The sequence below is a fragment of the Diceros bicornis genome, chromosome 3 (assembly GCF_020826845.1).
Source record: "Diceros bicornis minor isolate mBicDic1 chromosome 3, mDicBic1.mat.cur, whole genome shotgun sequence".
Classification (NCBI taxonomy): domain Eukaryota; kingdom Metazoa; phylum Chordata; class Mammalia; order Perissodactyla; family Rhinocerotidae; genus Diceros; species Diceros bicornis.
The window spans coordinates 88,142,145-88,162,843 of record NC_080742.1 but is presented as its reverse complement, the minus strand read 5'-3'; the positions used below and the strand labels follow the sequence as shown (position 1 = coordinate 88,162,843).

Sequence of the window (20,699 nt, the reverse complement as noted above, 5' to 3'; positions counted from 1 at the left end):
TAAGTAATATGAGTGTTTTGGTCAACAGCTCAACTCTCAATCTTTTTGATGATAGCTCTGAGTAGCTTTCTCACTAAGAACTTCAGCTATCATGTGATATCAGAGACATAATCTAAGTTTTCATATACTTTTTATATACTTATCACCATATGGCCCCTACACAACAGTGGTCTTGATTCTGTATTTCGAGAATTGTAGAAAATGACTATGTTTCTACTCAAGTCAACACAAAACTAATTTTTTAGTTGCTGTTTGGTCCTTTAAAAACTACTTCACAGCTTTAGAATGTTGAATCTTAGCTTTGAGTGTTAAAAAAAATCTGTGACCTGGCTTCTGATGATCTGATATTTTAAGCCTGCGTGAAACTTAGATTCAGGATGGACCAAAATGCTAACTAAAGAATGTAATTGAAACATTATACTTACTATACTTGTGACAGATTCTATCTAGATCACCGAGATGATTGATTGGATGATGGCAGTTTTAGTAGCAAGATTGTCTCTAATTTGCAAGCTTCGTGTGCTCTGCCTTTTACAGTCTTATTAACTCGACCATACAGCATAATACCCTGTGCCATGTTCACTTTTCGTATGCGTTGTTATTTTTCTAGAGAAATTATGAGAGAATTTTAGTTTAGTTTTAGTTGATTTATCATAGAGACTACAAGTAATAATTTATGAACCTAAGATCTGGATGAAATCCATTTATCAGTGAATAAGTTTATTTGAATAAAATAATAAAATTATATTATGGAAACAAGTATTATTATCTCCAAAATATGGATAAGAGCATCCCAGAGTTCTACACTCATCCACTTCTTGGCATTTTAGGTGCTTTGTCCTCCATGGGAGTATAATAAATGATGTGGCAAGGGCTTACTCTCCATGAGAGAAGTAAGTGAGTGACCAACAGAAGGGTAAGGCCTTTACTAGTTAATTCTTTCTGGTAGTATAGTTGGAGCCTTCTGGAATTTGCCAGTCTGAAACCAACTTAAGTATTTGATGAAGAAAAAAGGAGATAAAACAATGATATATTCTTCCCATTACCTTCATTCTACTTCATTACCTTCTAGTCTGCTTCCTCAAATGGCGTTTTCCATGAAACTCCCTCTTTGGAATCGATAACTAGTTATCCTCAATGAAGTAACCCCAGGTATTGCTCCATCCATCCCCTTGATTTGATTTTTCTTTCTCTCTCCTACTTTCATCTCCATGGCTCTCAGATTGGACTTCTGTTTGAAAATCTAGAAATATTCTTCTTTTTCATGGGAGGTGGGACAGCTGCTTCTTTACTATGTAATACAGAAATCATTCCCCTACACTCTTACCCCCATAGTCTGAGGTGGCAGGTTTTGCCTGTAGATTCAAAGCAGTACTCTGGTAAAGCAGTGTGATGGAATGGCCGACCTTAGACTCACGCCCTGCCATGACCTGGTCACTTTACCCCGCTAGGTATCTTATTTTTCAATTATAAAAATAAGAGATTGGACTAAAGAATTTCTTCTAATTATAAAGATCAGAATCTTTCCTAAAACAAGTCTTTTAGCTCTTTGAGGGACGACCATCCCTTTGTTACTTTGCAGAGTAGCATGCCTTTTTACTTTACTTACCCTAGTGCTGAAAGTCTGAGAAGTTGCTTTGTCATTTTTTCCCCCTCTTTATCATTCCATTTTGCTCTCTAATCACCCTATTCTTCCCTCTTTCAGTGCAGCTTCTCTACTAAATTGGGATTAATAATGTGCTCATCTAAGCTGGGTATATTGACTCTCTACCCTCATGTTTTTCTTTTCTTGGAGCAGAAGTGCTATGTCATCTTAGAAGGAAATAATAGATAATGTTTATCTGCTATCTCAAGTGTATTCCAGTTATTATTGCTATGTATAACAAACCACCCAAAACATAGTGGCTGAACCAAATTATGAGTCTGCAATTTGGGCTGCTCTTTGTGAGAAAGGTTTATCTCTATTTCACATGGTATTGGATGGGGTAGATTCAGTGGGTGTTAAAGGATCTGCTTCTGAAATGGCTCATTCACATACTTGACAAGGTGGTGCTGGCTGTCAGCTAGAAGCTCAGTCAGGGCCAAGGATCAGGGGCCTTAATTCTTCTCCACATGGGCCTTCCTGTGAGGACTTCTTCACAGGAGGCTTGAACTTTCTCACAGCATGGTGGCTGGGTTCTAAGCACAAGATGTCAAGAGACAGGAAATGATAAGTACCAGTGTCTTATCAACACGCAAATTATTTTATTTAAATCAAAAAGTTTTCGATACCTACTATATGCAAAGCACTGTGGGATATAGAGGGATACAAAGATGAATAAAACACAGGCTGTGCTCTCAGTGGAGTTTACAGTTCTGTTGAGGCAGTACAGGGGGTGATGTTGAAGATGGGCAGACGTTTGCTCCAATAATACATAGGAGCGAATGAAGGGGTGGAAACGCCAGGAGTGCTGAGTGTGATTGAGAATGAAAATCACCAGTCCCAGAATTTCAAACCAAGCTGCTGATTTTGTAGTATATGTACCACTTGAATCTTCTATCCATGAATTACATCCAGGAAAGATTTTTCCTTTAAGTTTGAATAATTGCAAAGAATGGAATTTCCAGTGTATTATATTAACATTTCAAAATAAAGCCATTATATCCTTCTTTTAAATGTACCCAATAAAATCTAAAAGTCGTACTGATTTGATACCTACCATGACTTGTTTGAAAAATACAAAAGCTCTTCATTAATTTTTGAAAGTTTTACATGGCTCTTTTTTTCTCTTTGAACTATTTATATTCTACTTCTCCCACAGAATTTTTTCCTAATGTAAATATTTTTATGCTTTAAAGCCTTTTGTTGATCATTCAAGTTACATCTCGGCAACAAAAAAATAAGTATTTAAATTTAGAATTAAAAACAATTTTTCCTGTGACTTTAAGCTCTAAATGTTAATTTTTAAAATTTGAATTATGCTGTTAATTATTAATATATAACTGATGAAAAATGAGTTTTGATATATAGAAACATAGAAGGTAAAATTTTATTGGAAATGTGTATCTTAATGAACAACATGGGGCTTTTCTTTTCAATTCATTCATATATTTGTGGATAAATATGACTTTTGCTAGAATGAGCTAGGACTTAGCATCAGTCCTTTTCTTTGTTTTATTTTTCAAGAAGTAAGTGCTGAGAAATATTGTTCAAATAAATAAGAAAATGGGAAAGTCAGGAGTTTTGTTATAACTGTATGCAGAGTTCAGTGGACCCCAAGACCACCCTCAGGTTCAGTAATTCATTAAGTCTCACCAAACTCACTGAAAGTTTTTAGTACTCACAATTACTGTTATCACAACAAAAGGATTCAAATTAAAATAAGCCAAGGGAAGAGGCACATAGAGCAGATTCCAAGAGAGTTCCACATGCGGAGGTTCCAGTTGTCCTCTCCCAATGGAATTGTGGACAGCACTAAATTCTCCTGGCAGCAGTGTGTGACAATATGCACAAAGTATTGCCAGCCAGGGAAATTCACGTGAACCGCAGAGTCCTGAGTTATTGCAGCTCAGTCATGTAGATATGGTTGACCACCTCTGTGGCTGAACTTAGTTTTCAGCTCCTCCAGACGTCCGACTGATACCACATGACTCAAAACCCCCTCTGTAAATCACGTTGATAGCATAGACTATCTGGCATGGCCCAAGGCTCCTGGGTAGACAAAGACACTGTTATCAGGCAGGACATTGTAAGAGTTTAGATTACCTCCCAGGAGACAAAGGCAAAGGCCACCTCTCTCTTTGAGTGAGATTAATTCTTTACTGTACACTGTATCACTCAATTATTTGAATACGTTATTTGGTACGTCATTTCTATAGCGTCCCAAAAATTACGTAATAACTTTTCATTAAAAGTTATTTTAATAATCAGCCAACAATTCAATTAATTTTACTGAAAGTAGAGAATTGGAAACCAACTGTCTTGCAAAGGGATTTGTTACCCATTCATTAGAACCAAGTTAGATACCAATATTTGGAAGTGTCCTTTTGGTTCCCCAGCGGTTTTACACCCTAGAGCAGTGTGTACTATAGTTAAATTCCATGTGAGTAAAAGATATGCTTTTTGTAAAGTGGGAGAAAGGCAGTTATGACAGGGGAGATGGGAAAAGAGGATAAGCTTTACACGTCTACTTTAGTGGTGCTTGAGCAAGTCAGTTAAACAAAGGCTATTACAGCACCAAATAGGAAATAACTTAAAGTAAGATACCAAACTTGACTGTTTTTAAAATTCATCAGCTCTGCCCTGTAGCAGGGGATCTCTTACTGGCTGTCTCCACTTGAGCCTCTAGTCTCTCCCTATTGGACCTGTTCCTTCTAAGATCAAAACCCCTCTCTCCTCCCTGAGTCCCAAGAGTCCTAACATCTGTCTCGGCCCACTCTCAAAAGAGTCAAAAATTAGAAAATTAAGAAATTAGAAAAATTATGAATCTCTGCACTCAAGGAAGACAAGCGTTTTTAGTTTATTAAACAGATTTTAGTTCCCAATGGCTTCACCTTCTTTCTTCTTGAGGAGGCTGTGATTCTCAGACTTATATAACCAAATGCCCCATTAGAATTTCCTCAACGAAAGAGCTTAAAATGCAGATGCCAAAATAACTGCTAAAAAGGCTAACTTTTTTTTTTTTTTTGGTGAGGAAGATCAACCCTGTGCTAACATCTGCCAATCCTCCTCTTTTTTTTTTTTTTTTTTTTTTTGTGAGGAGATCAGCCCTGAGCTAACATCCGCCAATCCTCCTCTTTTTTTTTTGCTGAGGAAGACGGCCCTGGGCTAACATCGGTGCCCATCCTCCTCCACTTTATATGGGACGCCGCCACAGCATGGCTTACCAAGCAGTGCGTCGGTGAGCGCCCGGGATCCGAACCAGCGAACCCCGGGCCGCCACAGCGGAGCGCGGGCACTTAACCGCTTGCGCCGCCGGGCCGGCCCCCCTCCTCTTTTTTTTTTTTTTCCCTGCTGAGGAAGACTGGCCCTGGGCTAACATCTGTGCCCATCTTCCTCCACTTTGTGTGGGATGCCACCACAGCATGGCTTGACAAGCGGTGCGTCAGAGCGCGTGCACTTAACCGCTTGCGCCACTGGGCCGGCCCCCAAAAAGGCTGTTTTGATTCATACTACATATATGTAAAGGACTTAGCACGACGCCCATCAAGTGCTCAGTAAACTATTGTTTAAATAGAAAAGAAGAACAATCCAATCTGTGTTTTAGAACGATTACCCTATCACTAGGAAAACAGACTGGATACAGAGAGACTGGAAGCATGGGGAGCAATTGGACTTTACGATAGTCCAGGGGTCATGAAGATTTCTGCTTGCAGCCCGTTAAGCGTTGGTTCCCAGTCTATGATGTATAGGAATCAGAATACTAGCATTGTGTTTTTTAACTTTTTATTGAAGTGTAATGTACATACAGAAAAGTACACATGCACAGCTTGTTGAATTTTCATGTTTATGTATTTTTCAGCTTATCTACAAGGTTGTATGATTTGCCTTTTTTTTCTCCCCAGATAATTTTTATGGTGGGAAGAGGATATCTATCTCCAGATCTCAGTAAGGTACGGAGTAACTGTCCAAAAGCCATGAAGAGATTAATGGCAGAGTGCCTAAAAAAGAAAAGAGATGAGAGACCACTCTTTCCCCAAGTAAGAAAAAGCTTTATGTTACCTAAAAGGACAGACTAATATTCAGATGCAGATTTTTAAGCACTTTTAGGGCAGACAGTTGTATTTCATGGATTTGGGTTCCATGTGATTATGTGCAGACTCCAGATAAGTAGACACATAAAGATGATTTTATAAAGGTTGAGAGTGGCACACTTAGAAACTTAATAATCCCAGTACAAAATATTCAGAAAGACTTTTTTTTAATCTAACGATTCTCAAACTTTTTGGTCTCAGAACCCTTGTACACACTTAAAAATTATTGAAGACCCCCCCCCCCGAGCTTTTGATTCTGTAAGTAATAATTACCATTTTAGAAATTAAAACTTTTTAAAATATTTATTTGTAAATTTATTTAGACATATAAAACCATTACATGTTAAATAATGTTTTTGTGAAAAATAGTTATATTTTCCCAAACAAAAAAATTAGAAGAGTGGCATTGTTTTACATTTCTTGTAAATGTCTGCAAAAAGAAGACAGCTGGATTCTCTTCTTTTGCCTTCATTATGTTGCAATATCTTATATAGCCTCTGAAAACTCCACTTACACTTGTAAAATAATGACAGTAAAAAAGGCAAATAATGTCAGTGTTATTATGAAAATAGTTTTGATATTGTAGTATATATCATATCATGTAGATATCGTATCAGTAGATATGTAGATAAAATAATAGATATTGCAATATAAATTCGGTGTTTTATGATGCTTAGGAAATTTCCTGAAAGCACTGTATAAATGTCTCAATAAATCAATACAGTTTTCAAGTGGCAAATGCTGACTCCCATAGCTACTCAGCTACCATAATTACTGGGTTGGTCCTTTGTGAACCTATATGCCTTTGAATACCCAGTCCTACCTGGGTTACTTAGAAGTCACTGTTACAGGAATGAATGAATCTTTTATTCCCATCTAAAGAATTAAAGATAGAATTGATGGTTTTAACAGGTTTCTTAGGGGCTGTCTCAGCCAGGAGAGGAGGCTAAATGGTTGGGTAGGTAGATATGTTTTACATATTGGGATTCTACGTTTCTATTCCTTTAAGGGAGAGTGTTGGTGTTGTTTTTTTTTAACCTAGAAAACCACTGCTTTAAGACTCTCCAAGTAAAAGACCAGTATTGTTGAGCAGTATCAGCAGGACCCTGCACCATGTTCTCTTTTTACATCCCTAGGGCTAGGGTTTCCTATTTAACATGGTTGATGTACATTAATAATGCAAATTATATCTTTAGGCCCACTTTTTAAATGACATTAAAAGGAACAAAATGTTCATACCTCTAAATATAAATAACATTTCATTCATTGCATGGTATCAGAAAATGAAATGCATATATGAATTTTCTAGATTATTGAAGGCTACCCCCCCTTTTTTTTTTTTTGTCTTTGAGGAATATTAGCCCTGAGCTAACATCCAATGCCAGTCCTCCTCTTTTTTAGCTGAGGAAGATCGGCCCTGGGCTAACATCCAGGCCCATCTTCCTCTCCCTTATATGGGATGCCGCCATAACATTGCCTGACAAGTGGTGCACGCCCGGGATCCAAACCCGCGAACCCCAGGCCACCGAAGCAGAGCGCGCACACCTAACTGCTGCGCCACCAGGTCGGCCCCAAAGGCTACCCCTGTTAAGTATTATTTTTAAATTTTTGTTGTAGGATCTCTTTTTTAAAAATATATATTTATTTATTTATTTATTTATTTATTTTGAGGAAGATTGGCCCTGCGCTAACATCTGTTGCCAATCTTCCTCTTTTTCTTTTTTCTCCCCAAAGCCCCAGTACATAATTGTGTATCATAGTTGTAGAGTTGTAGCTCTTCTGTGTGGGACACCGCCTCAGCATGGCTTGACAAGCGGTGTGTCGCTCTGCACCTGGGCTCTGAACCCGTGAACCCTGGGTTGCTGAAGTGGAGCATGCACACCTAACCACTATGCCACCGGGTTGGCCCCAAAGGCTACCCCTTTTGAGTATTATTTTTCAGTTTTCACTGTAGGATCTGTTTTCACACAATACACAAACATAAATTTCATATGACTAAAGATTCTTATGTAAAAAACAAAACTATAAAATATGAAATCATTTTTATACCTTGAGGTAGGAAAGGTTTTCCTAAGCAAGAGACAAAATCTAGAAGTTATAAAGGTAAAGAATAGCAGGTATAGCTATGTTAAAAGTTTTTAAACTTCTATATAGTAAAAATAATATTGAAAGATAAACACAGAGAAAAATAATTGTGGCATGTATCAAAGAGTAAATATTTGTATTATACAAAGGACTCCTACAAATCAATAAGTAAAAGATAATAAATAGAAAATGAGCAAAGGATATGAACTGGTGACTCACAGAATAAATACGAATGATGAATGAACTTAGGAAGGATGTTAAGAGATCAGTGACTTTAGTAAAATGAAAATTAACACAACAAGGAAATACATTTTGACTTTGCCTCTCAGATTGGAAATATCCACCATTGGGAACAATGTTGGAAAGCAAGGAAGAGCCTTCCTTTCAAATTTTTTAGCAATATTGATGGCAATGTAAATTGGTTCAGCCTTTTGAAAGGGCTTGGTAAAATCTATAAACTTAAAATACATATACCCTTTGCTTCGGTAATTCCACTTCTAAAAATCTATGCTATAGAACCTGCTTCCACAAGTATTCAGATATATACAAGAATGTTTATTGTAATTGGAAAAAATGAAGACATGAAGATCAAGGCAGCTCAGTATAGATGGCATGGATATCAGTGAGGGAAAACAATGCAGGAAAATGTGTATAGTAAGATACCACTTTAAATGGTGATGAGGGTGGGGATGGGCTCTGTTTTCATATGTGCATGTTTATGCATAGGAAAGGTCCAGAAGAAAGTATAGACTCTTTAACAGTGGTTACCCCTGCAAGGTAGGATTTATACTTTTCTGTATTACTTGAATTTTTATTTGTGTTATGCTTGTAACTTTTAAATTCTTGTAACATTGCTTCTTTGCCTTCTTATACTAATCATTATACAGATTACAGTTTAACTTTAAAAAAAAAAGTTTTGGTAGCTCAGAAAAATAATAATAATGGCTGCTAAGGTTTTATGGAGTACTTACTATATGCCAGGCAGTGTGCCAAGCCCCTTACATGTATGTCTCATGATTATGAACATGCTTTATCATACTGTATGCCTTCAAAGGTCATAACCTGTTTCTTTGTACCTTAAAATATGCTGAATTTCTACGTTTTGTGTGTTGGTGTCTATTTGAAGAATTTTCCTGTCTTTTCCTTCACTCTTGGGTTGTCACCTATCACTTCTCACTCCTGTGCCACTAGCAGTCTGGGTCACTGGGGTCCTACTTTTAATTATGTGTGTGTAAGACATTTCCCATTACTAAGTGTCTTTAAAGAATGAGTTGCTCTGATGGTTCTGTTTATGAAATCTTATAGTGCTTTACTTATTTGTGCTCCATCTTCTTCCCAAAAGGGACTTGTGGTCTCTAAGAAATAGATATGTAATTGGTTTAAAATTTTTCATTTACTGTTCCAAGGCTGGCAAATGATCTAAAATGTAAACAAAAGCTAACTATGGGTTACTTTCCCCATTCGTTTACAGAAATAAAAGCTATTTGGTAATTTTCTTTTCTTTTTAAGAAAAAATATCAGTTTTTTAAGTATTTTTCCAGGCATTCAGGATAGTACTAAAAACAATGTAAGACGTAAGGTGATTTTTTGTCAAGTATTATGGGGCTCTTAAAGATTAACACCACCTAGATTTTCATTCTTCTTTCTTTTTTTTCTTTTTTTTTAGATTCTCGCCTCTATTGAGCTGCTGGCCCGCTCATTGCCAAAAATTCACCGCAGTGCATCAGAACCCTCCTTGAATCGGGCTGGCTTCCAAACAGAGGATTTTAGTCTATATGCTTGTGCTTCTCCAAAAACACCCATCCAGGCAGGGGGATATGGTGCGTTTCCTGTCCACTGAAACAAATTCAGTGAGTGAGAGAGCATAGGAGAGTAGGGACAAAGGAAAATGAACATATGTTTGCTTACATATTTGTTAAGTTGAATAGGATATTCTCATTTTAAAAAGGTGAACGAAAGAACATGTATGTTTTTAAAGACTGGATATAATTTTTTCCCACTCTAAAATTCATACTTAGTGTTGGATTTTCAACATCCAAGGGTTTTTTTAATGGACAGACATTGCTAAAAATTTGCATTGCCTCTTCCAGAGGCTTTACTTCCTGTTCCAAGTTTTTTTTGTTTACTTGGTTATTCTAATTATTAAACTTCAGTTAAACTTTCCTCCTGCACCTTTTGTTATTAGTTGTCACACGTCCATTAGGGACTGCCAAGACTACCGCCACTCCTGAGCGGGTGTTTGCAGTTGGGAAGTTGACAGTAGGTTAGCTTGTGTTGGGTAAGGCAAACCAAGCAGATGTAATTTAGGAAGTCACTAGAATTGAGTAAGCCTATTTTTATTCTTAATATTTATTATGTAACTATTTATTACGGTTTGGAAAATAGGGATTTCCTTTATTCCCTTAAAGCAGTAGACTAAATTTCTTTTTATAAATTATAGATGCAGGTGACCAAAGATGTTGCTGAGCAGTGGCGTGTTTGACAGGAGTAATGTGGTTTAACTTTGGATTTTTAGTGGGGAAATGTTATAAACTGGAGTTCCTTTTAGATAATATTTCTTAATATATTAAGGATATCTTACACATATAGATGTCACATTTCCTTGAAAATGCATTGCCTCCTCTTCCCCCAAAAAAGCTTCACAGAATTCTGTGAGAACTTTTAGGTTTGTTTGTTTTTCTTTTAGATATCTCTGGTTGCCAAACAACCAGGTAATAGATTTTTTTTAAATTACTGTTACTTTAGATTATGCTTAACTCTCATAATGCCTATTTTAGCAGTCACCTAATCAATCTGTCTCATAATATTTCTGTGCTCTTAATATTCTTTGCCCAGCAAGAGTCTACTTACTATGAATCAATGCTATTCTCTTTTTTGCATTCCACAGTTTGAAATATTTGTTGACACTTTCTAATGCTTACGCTTTCCTGTATAGAAAATGGCTGTAATGTGGCAGTCAACATATTCTTACTGTGAACCAAAATCTTACTGGGAATCAAAAGTGAAAGAAGCAGCATTGCTGTCATCTTATCTAAGAAATTGCCATCTCCACTTCAGAGTCAGCCTAGGGACCAAAGCCAGCCTCTTAAATACATCTTCATTTACTGAATTTGGATTTGTGATGATTTTTAAATATAGCTGGCAGTTCAAGGTTATTCCAGCACACAGACAACATCTGCAAAAATGCCATCCTTTGAAGTCAATAAAGAAGAAAATTGGGAGACTTTAAACTATTGATAACTTAGTTTTTAAGTAACACAAATAAGTTTTTGAAATACTTTGTTTGTTTGAATAGATTAGATTTCATCCACGGAAACCACTCAGTAATAGGTATGGCATACCTTTTGCCCCTCATTTGGGTAGCTTAAGGTAAGTAATGCCATTCAGGCTTTTAGAAGTTGATTCATAACTTTCAGTTTAGGCAAGAGTAGTGAAAAAGAACATTTCTCATGTTTTAAAAAATGAGAGAAAGGCATAAAAGAATGTCACCTGTTGGAAAACATCAAAGTGCATGATTTCTAAATCCTCTAGTGACACTAAAGATATGATTATTAGTAATTATTACCTAGGGTTTTATTTATTCACAAATTGAATAGCAAGCACGTAGCTAACAAAGTTTTTACAAAATTGACTTGGTCTGTGGAATGCTCAAAAGGTTTGGGCATTTTGAGGCACAAGACTCAAAGGATCTTTTTATTGATAGAGCTCTTTCTATAATTCCCCAGTATACTTGCTTCACTTTTATTGTCCTTTCCTTGTTCACTCTCTTTTTTTCCCCTCAACACTACCCACACTAGCCACTGCCCAGTTCCTCACCGTCTGTTTTTGACTCTTTTTCCTTTCTTTCTTTACCAGTCTCTTTTGTCAGAGGGCATTGCTAAGCTCTTAGAACTGCTCAGAAACTCATTATACTATCCCGTAGACATTCAGACATACCTCCATAGGGTTGCGTAGTAATTCTCTTTTTTCCAAATTGGGCCCACTGGAAATATTAGTAGAAGAACATTCAAAATATAGCAGGTGAGGGCCGGCCCCGTGGCTTAGCGGTTAAGTGCTCGCACTCGGCTACTGGCGGCCCGGGTTCGGATCCCGGGCGCGCACTGACGCACCGCTTCTCCGGCCATGCTGAGGCCGCGTCCCACATGCAGCAACTAGAAGGATGTGCAGCTATGACATACAACTATCTACTGGGGCTTTGGGGAGCGGGGGAATATATATATATGTATAGCAGGTGAGATGTTTAGATAACATGGATCTGGAGAAGTAGGAAGCATTAGAATGATATGTGGTAGTTTCCCTTTCTGTTATTGTTATCTATTTCTTTTATACTGAGTTTTAGATATATTCTCCAAATAAAGAGAAACATTATTTTCCTAACCATATATAGAGTTAATCTCTTTCACTAGGTAATTGAAACAGAAGGACATTCATTTTCTTGTGACTGACTACTTCTTTCCTAAAACCTGAACCCTCAGATATTTTCGTTAAAGTTTATTTCCTTTTATAGGAGGCAACCTTTTTATAAAATTTGTTTTACATTTTAAAAGTTTTACTGGTCCATGATGAGGAATGAGATTTGTCTTATTGATTTTAAGTAGTTTAGGGATCACAGCATTTAATAAAATGCTTCAGGTTTATTTTCAGGTATTACAATATTGTACTAGCCACTTTTAAACAGCAAACCAGTAGTTAAAATCATCGTCTCTAAAATAGTAACTATTTTAACACACCAGCTTAAACGGCCTTTCTGTCAAGTGAGTCACTCTCAATTTAAGGAAAATGATCTGCCTTTTTTTTTTAATATTATGAAATGGGTACCTCATGATTAAAATATTTTGTCAGTTACAGTCTTATTTGATTGAGAATTATTGAGCATTTCTCTAGCACTTTTTTTTTCTTTTATTCTACTGTAATTATTTTTTTTAATTTTTTTATTGATGTTTTAATAGTTTATAACATTGTGAAATTTTGGGTTGTACATTTTTGTTTGTCCATCACCATATATATGTCTGTCTTCACCCCTTGTGCCCACCTCCATTGCCCATGGTAACCACAATACAGTTTTCTCTGTCCATGTGTCTAGCACTTTTTATTTTACTAAATATTTCATCTCTCCTGTGATCTCCTAAGAATTCCAGTGTGTCTATGCCAGAATATTCATCATCCTTTTGAAACTGCCTGAAAGGTCACCAAAAAGAAAGAATGGGACTTACTCTGGTTTCATATGACTGCCCCCCTACCTCTAAAGCAGAGATTGATTTGTATACAAAATAACATACTATATTTTTCATAGCATATTTTATCTTTAAGGAATTTTTATCAAGTTATATGTATGACAGCCACTGAAATACATTCAATTCTGGAATAAAGGGTAATCATTTAGTAGTATCTTAAAACTAGTTGATAAACTCCTTAGCTTTCAAATGAACAAACCGTGATATTTGAGGTGTCTAAAATCCCAGGGTCTTCCCGAGTGTTCTATGCCCTATTCCTAAATAAAGTCAAATGGAAAATAGAGCTTAGGTTATTCTCAACCAGAAAGGAGGTAAAAAAATGTTTCATTTTGGCCTCTGATTTTTCATTTAATAATTTAAATTAATGTTCAAAAAGTCACAGAATATCTGAGTGTTTCACTTTAAGTAATTTCACACAAGCGGAGTTGGCTCTTATCTCAAATAAAATAGGGTAGGAGGTAGGGTAATAGAGGTTTCCAGATAAGCAAGAAGGAATAAGCAAGAAAAGATTTTTTTTTCCAAAAGCAGATTCATTGCCTGTTAGCCCCCTTTTTCCTCTAAATTTCTCCATGATTTCAGGGACATATAGAGAGTTTTGTTTTATTGATCTCTAAACTATGAGTTCTTTTTGTCTTTTTTTTTTTTTTAACTTGGACCTGAAGTCTGATTATGAAAAGAACTGCATTCTATTAGACACAGTAGACTTTGGTAGGATGATCTTTAGTGTTTGCTTTATTGGTATTTGATTTGGAGTTTGTTGGTAAGCTTTTGTGCTTTGGGGGGTGGTTTTGTGTGTTTTTATTTTTAAGGCTAATATTTAAGTTTGTAGAGTAGAACACTTCAACAAAATGGAGTGTCTAATTGTAGTAATGAATAGGAAACATCTGAAGATTTTTTAATATGGTATATAAGATTTGGCTTAGAGTTTATCATTTTCTGATATTCTGTCACTTAATAGATGAATTCTAGCCCTTTTTTATAGCGATTTCTAAGTAAATCCTGTTTTCACATTGGCTTCCTTTAATGAGATTTAGATTCTGCTAGATACAGTGACTACTCGTAAGAATGTTGAAAATTGCTTTAAAGAAATGTATTAAAATACAAAAAAATAGCAGCCTTAAAACCATAATGTACTCAAACCATAAGCAAAGGTAGTGAGAATGTTTATATATTTCTAGAGTCTCTATTAACATAATAGCCTCCTATGGTTATGCTCTAAATGTTTTACTCTCCAAGGTCTTAGTAATTTGGCTGTTTTTTTTCATCAGTGCCTAACTCCCCAGGCCTTTTAACTTTCAATATGAGGTAATAATCTTTCATCCTTTCTTGATCTTTTGGCTCACAATACCTTGGTTAATTGCTTGTTAAAAGGAATCCTGAGATGGAAAAAGATAGTTGTCCAGTTAGTAGAGATTGCAGTCCAGTTAGTAGTTGTATTCAGAATGGGAAAACAAATTATTAATTATTGAAACTGTTTAGAGGCTCGTTAATTATTAAGACCCTGGACTTTGGAATCAGCACCTGACTTTGCATTCCACCTCTGCCATTTTCTCGCTGTGAGATCTTGGGCAAGTTACTTAACCACTCTAAGCCCCAGCTTGCTCCTCTGTAAAATAAAGAGGAGTCATAGCACCTGCTCATAGAGTTATTATGAGGATCAGATGCAAATGTGTATAAAGTATTCAGTGAGGCACCTGGCATATAACAAGCACTCAAATAGTCTCTAATATTATCAGCAGACAATCTGAGGGTTCATTTAGCCAGTCATTAGCAATATGCTGTTTGTTGGGACATGCCAGTGTTCTCTAGTAACCACTTGGAATCTAATAGCAATGAGAAAATGGATAGGTTATTCCTAGATTAAATGGTGTATTCATTTAATTGATTGCTTGGATTCTCATGAGAAGCTGCTGTTACTGAAAAATTATGTTAAAGCTGACTAAATTCCGATAGTTGTCAGTTATTAACCAACCCCCAGAAATTAACTGTAGTGTATATAATAAGAGGAACCGACCTCTAGGTACAAGTAGAAGCTGTGGACAAAATGGTAGGTGAAAAATAATGGCATGAAGTCCCCCCAAATTCAGTAAGCTAAAGGAGTGTAGTACCTCAAAGGGACTTTGTGGTTTAAAGGATTTCTTATGCTGAGAATAATGTTCACTGGCATGTGCCTATATGTAATTTTTTGGTAGTTTAAAAGGTGAAATGAACTAGAAAATGGAGGGACTGGATTTTCTTTCCTTCTGTCAAAGATGTAATGTGGACAAATCTTTTGACCTCGCAATTTTATCCTTCGCAAAATGAGGATAATTCTTGCTTCTTCCTTCCTAATAGTGGCATTATAGTAATGAAAATGAGTTGATAATTTGGATGGGGGCTAGTATTCTACAAATCAGCCTTACTATTTTACAATCAGTTTCTGAGATATTTTTTCCATTGGAACTGTTTTCAGCTTGCTTAGAACCATAGCGTGTAAAACCCACGTGGGAAATTATCTGCAGACTTGATATTTAATTGATAATAATTTACATACTGTATAAGTTGTCTTCTTTCATGGATTTCAGCCATTTTTGCTTTCAAATTAGTGATGCTTTGGCTGGATTTGCAATATATAGCTAGTCACTTTTCAGTGAGGTTTCAGTGAGGCTTTTCTGTGTCTCTAGGTTATTTGAGATAACTTTTTTAAAATTAGCTCTTGTCGTCCCTCTACAGGAGAATTTGCAGCCTTCAAGTAGCCACACCATCACGGCAGCATCTACTCTTATTTCTTAAGTCTTGTGTTTGTACAATTTGTTAACATCAAAACACAGTTCTGTTCCTCAGATCTTTTTTTAAAGATACAAAATTTTCAATGCATAAGCTGGTGTGGAACAGAATGGAATTTCCCATCCAACAAAAGAGGCAAGAATGTTTTAGGAACCAGAATTCTCTGCTGCCAGTGTTTCTTCTTCAACACAAATACCACGTGCATACAAGTCTGCCCACTCCCAGGAAGAAAGAGGAGACACCCTGAGTTCTGACCTTTTGATGGTCAGGCATGATGGAAAGAAACTGCTGCTACAGCTTGGGAGATTTGCTATGGAAAGTCTGCCAGTCAACTTTGCCCTTCTAACCACCAGATCAATATGTGGCTGATCATCTGATGGGGCAGTTGCAATCACCAAGCATCGTTCTCTTTTCTGTTCTGGGATTTTGTTGTGGAGCTCTTTCCCCTAGCCACCACCGGTTAATTTCTGAGGGATGGAATAAAAATGCAGCATGCCCTTTCTGTGTGGTGCATGTTCAGTCCTTGACAAATTTTTATCAAAATGAAACTATTTTATTTAAATAGAGGATGAGAGGTGAGGAGGAGATACATTTTGGTATGGAGGAAAAGGGAATGCTGCATCTTTTTCCTGACCTACTGGGTTTTTGGCCTTTTGTTTCCTTGCTCACTGAGGGTGTCTGCCTAACCAAGCAGGCTGGAAAGTGCTGGCACACACTGCCTTCTTTTCTCATTGGGTCCAGCAATGAAGACAAGTGTTTGGGAATTCTTTTTTTCCTCCACAAGGTAGCAAGTTCTCAGGAAAATACAGTTGATACCTTCCTCCTAAGCTCTTCCAGTCACCAAATACTTATGGTGGCTACTTTGTCCAGGGCACAAAATGCCATGGCAGTATCTAATTAAAAGCCTACAAAACTGATTGATAACAGTTTTGAATGTGAGACATTTATGTAATTTAAATGTAAGGTACAAGTTTTAATTTGAGTTTCTTCTATTATATTTTTATTAAAAAAATAATTTTCAGATTTAATTGAATTGGAATAAAATAACTTCCCACCAGAATTATATATTCTGGAAAATTGTATTTTTGTTATATAAACAACTTTTAAAGATCATTATCCTTTTCTCTACCTAAATATGGGGAGTCTTAGCATAGTGACAAATATTTATAATTTTTAAATTAATGGTACTTGCTGGATCCACACTAACATCTTTGCTAATATCTCATTGTTTTTTCCAGCTTACTCCTACACTACATCCTACATCGTCTTTCTAGTCTTTTATCTAAAATATGCAACCTAAAATAAAAATGGTGGTGTCTCCATTCATTCTCCTTCTTCCTTTTTTCCCAAGCCTGGTCTTCAAAAGGTTGGGTAATTTGACAGCTGAGTTCCCCAGGCAGAGAAGAGAGCAACTTTAGGTGTATTGGGACTGAGGGAGGATGTGTGAAGCCTAACATCAGTTGTTTTTATAGACAGAGCTGCTGTGGTATTAAGAACCTCATTCTTTATCTTTGCATAAACGGAAAATATAACCTAATTGTAGCTTCCTTTGGCCTTTACTAAAGGGTGGTATAAATCACAGTAGTAGCAAAGAAAGTGACTCGGGATATATTAATGGCAGATTAATGGCAAATACCTCCCTTATAATGAGTCTCGAATCTCTTATCAGGATTTAAGAATGTAAATCAAATCAAATATGCTTAGTCCAACCAAGCTATGTAGCCAAGGACCTGAAAGAAATTAGATAGGACCTATAAAATAAATCAGGGAATTAGAAATTGTTATTTAAAATTTTCAAATTATAACTCACTCCACTATATCTTTCAGCCTACTAAAGCTCACTGCCATTAGATGATTTTTGCTAAAATACCTGTGTTCAGAGGAAGGCCTACTGAAATTCCATAGACTTGTAAAAGGTTGTCCCACTAAAGTGGCAAATATCCTGAAGTTATGAATGAGTTTGAAAAGCAGTGTATTCTTAAGCCTTACACGAGCAGAGCAGTATCTTAAAATTCAGAAATTGCAAAGATGGAAATGATTTGTGCTGATTTGAAGAGCATTTTATGTGCATAATGCTGCCTCTCTTTGAAAAGTATTGTTTATTTTTCTTTTTAAATATGTCCCCATAGATGCTTTTAAACATGGTTGTGTTCCCTTTACCAAGATTGCAGGGAGCTGGACTTCACAATAGGCATGTCCTGCTGAGCAGGTAGAGCCTGCCCAGGCTCAGGTGCAGGGCTGCCTCAGGCGGCAGGAGCCAGCATGGGAACTAATTATGGAGGAAGCTTAGCATTGGAATTTTCAAAACAAAATTCAAACTGAAACACTTTTTTCTTCCCTTTCTTTTCAGAATAGGTTACTATCTCATTTGGAAAAGGGGAACAGACTTGATCTCAAATGAAGCTGTGCCCAGAAACCAGGCTCAGGGTATTCTTGAGAGATTTTTATAGAGCCCTTAAAAAATAAAATAAAAACTTAGAATTTCCCTTTTCTTCCTTTTTTCCATCAAATAGTTTTTTCTCTAGTTTACAAATGACATGAAAAAGAGGTTTTCCTCTGAGTTTTACTTGCTTTATTTTTTGATGCTTAGACTACAGATAGACTTGTTGAGCTCCTAAGAAAATACAAGGAAGAACTCCTTGTTTGTGCAAAGCACTTTATGAGTAATTTGTATAGATAGTATGCGGCTGCTTCACTGATCATCTTGTAAGGCTGTAATTATCTGTCTTTTCTGTAAAGTGGCTGCAGTGCCTTCTGTAGTGTATTTTATTTTGGGTAAAGAGAGGTGAAGCCTTCTGAAAAATTTGAGATAAACCATAAAACATTGTTTTAAAATATGTAGTATTTCTGATGGACTTTTTCATCGTTGAACTGCAGTCTAGGGTCTAGACTTTTGCCACTGAAATAATATTGACCAAAAAGTAGTTCATAAAAGAGATTTGTGAATAGAAAATCCAATGTGATCATTTGTACTTATGTGCACCTTAAAAGAAGATTCTTTCTAGCTGTCAAATTCTGGTTCCTGAACATCTAGTCCCTGATTGTATGTGAGATCTGGTGGGACATACTGGGGCATCCGAGAGGACAAAATCGCATATGAAGTATGTGTGTTATATTTGTGTTGGTATTGGAGAAGAAAGAGCATTATACAGTTATAAAGAAATAATTCAAGACTTCAACACTGTCGACCTGAAACTTTGTAAATATTTCCTAGATTCTCGTTTGGTGCAGTCCCAGCTCTTTTATCACACAATGTTATCTTTTATTCATCAGGCAATGTTCAAACTGCTGCACGCCCCTCCTCAGATCTCACTTGCCCCTCCTGCACATTCACCTCTCCAGCCTCATGCAGACCTCATCTAGCTTTGGTTTGAAACACATTGCAGGGTTCAGGTGACTTCTTCAAAAAACTACCTCCTCAGAATGAGGTAATGAATAGTTATTTATTTTAAAATATAAAAAGTCAGGAGCTCTAGAACATGAAGATGATTTAGGATTTTATCTTTTATGTGTACTTGTATTTGAGCATTCTCCTTTTGTCCTAAAGGGCATTATACATTTAAGCAGTAATACTGAAAAATGTAGCTCAGAGTTTCTGAATGTTGTTGAAAGTGGTGCCAGAACCTGTAGGGGTACGTTTCAGAATCTTGACCTTACGTCAGTTGCATGAAATTAAATAGTTATGGTATCACCTCATTAACAGTGATATAATTTTAATTTTCAGTAGGCTTGGCAAGACAGTACATCTTCATATGAGTTAGCCACAGCTTTGTCACATGCACAGATATTCCTGTAGAGAGACTGCCCAGTTAAGAGGGTAGAATGATTACCCATTTTGCAAGATTCTCTTCTTTGTCCAAGTTGGCATTGTTAGTGCTAAAATATCAGCACCTTGAGACTAGCAGATTCCAACCATTAGGCTATTCAAAAAAAAAATAGCCAGGAAGGTTTACTGTGAGTATGAACAGCAAATAGCTTACAAGTCATACATTGAAATGGTGTAGGTGAGGCTCTAGAAAAATACCTTGACAATTGCCAAATGATCTTACTGTGCCTTCATGATGCAATAAAAAAGCTAAAATTTTAGCAGAAATCAGTGATTTGTGAAGAAAGCAGCCACTCTGGTCTAACTCAGCTGTGTTAATATTTTTTAGAGTGCAATTTAGACTGCAAAGATAAATGCACTAAAGAGTTTATAGCCAAAATCACATTTAAAAAATGAGAAAACACACAGGTAAATTTTCAGTGAACAAAATTATTTTTTTAAAGCACATAATCCCTAGTATAGTCAGATATATTTATCACATAGAGCAAATAGGTTGAAATTGTAGTTCAGTGACATTTCTAGAGAAACTTTTTCTACTCCCATAGGTTCTTCAAAGCATGGAACTTTTATATAACAGAAATGTTTGACGTTTTAAGAAAGTGCTGTAGTTTAGGGTTGAGGCAATGTATGCTGGGCAGCAATTGTGTATTAGTGAGAAGCTGGAAATTAAAATATAGGACCGAATTTTATTTGATCAGTTTCCAGAGTACTGCTGTCAACGTAGACACTGATTTTTCAAAGTTTGAAATGTAAACTTGCCTCCCAGGACTTGTTTGCAAATTAAGCGGGACTCTGTTGCTAATGCTGTTCTGGGTGCTGTGGGGGGCCAGGTGGGGTCTCTGGGGGCTCTTTTATGAGGGGGCATTGGAATAGTTAATGACCTGGCCAGTGGGTGTGAACTGGACACACTCCATGGTGTGCTTCTTGTATCTTGTTTCATTCCTTGCCGTCCCCAAAAAGGCAATATACTGTCTTCAGTGAGTTCTCTACATGTTTCACTAAGGTGGTTACTAATGCCATAGGTAGGTCATTGAGCACCCGAGGAGTGCAGTAGC

General features: G+C 36.5%; 1 protein-coding gene across 6 annotated transcripts in view; it reads left to right on the top strand.

Moving 5' to 3' along the window:
- BRAF (B-Raf proto-oncogene, serine/threonine kinase) overlaps window positions 1-15,871 on the top strand; it is a 141,826-nt gene extending 125,955 nt beyond the window's left edge. For 2 of the 6 annotated variants that reach the window (XM_058531503.1, XM_058531485.1), the window contains 4 exons: window positions 5,545-5,679; window positions 8,545-8,595; window positions 9,485-9,638; window positions 15,765-15,871. In XM_058531503.1, coding sequence (XP_058387486.1) covers window positions 5,545-5,679; window positions 8,545-8,595; window positions 9,485-9,638; window positions 15,765-15,787 — 363 coding nt within the window. In that variant the 3' untranslated portion in view covers window positions 15,788-15,871. Of the gene's footprint in view, window positions 1-830; window positions 917-5,544; window positions 5,680-8,544; window positions 8,596-9,484; window positions 9,639-10,504; window positions 10,530-15,764 lie in introns of those variants that run through there. The other 4 variants (XM_058531517.1, XM_058531493.1, XM_058531525.1 and 1 more) reach the window with 3 other exon arrangements.
- Window positions 15,872-20,699: the final 4,828 nt, after the last annotated feature.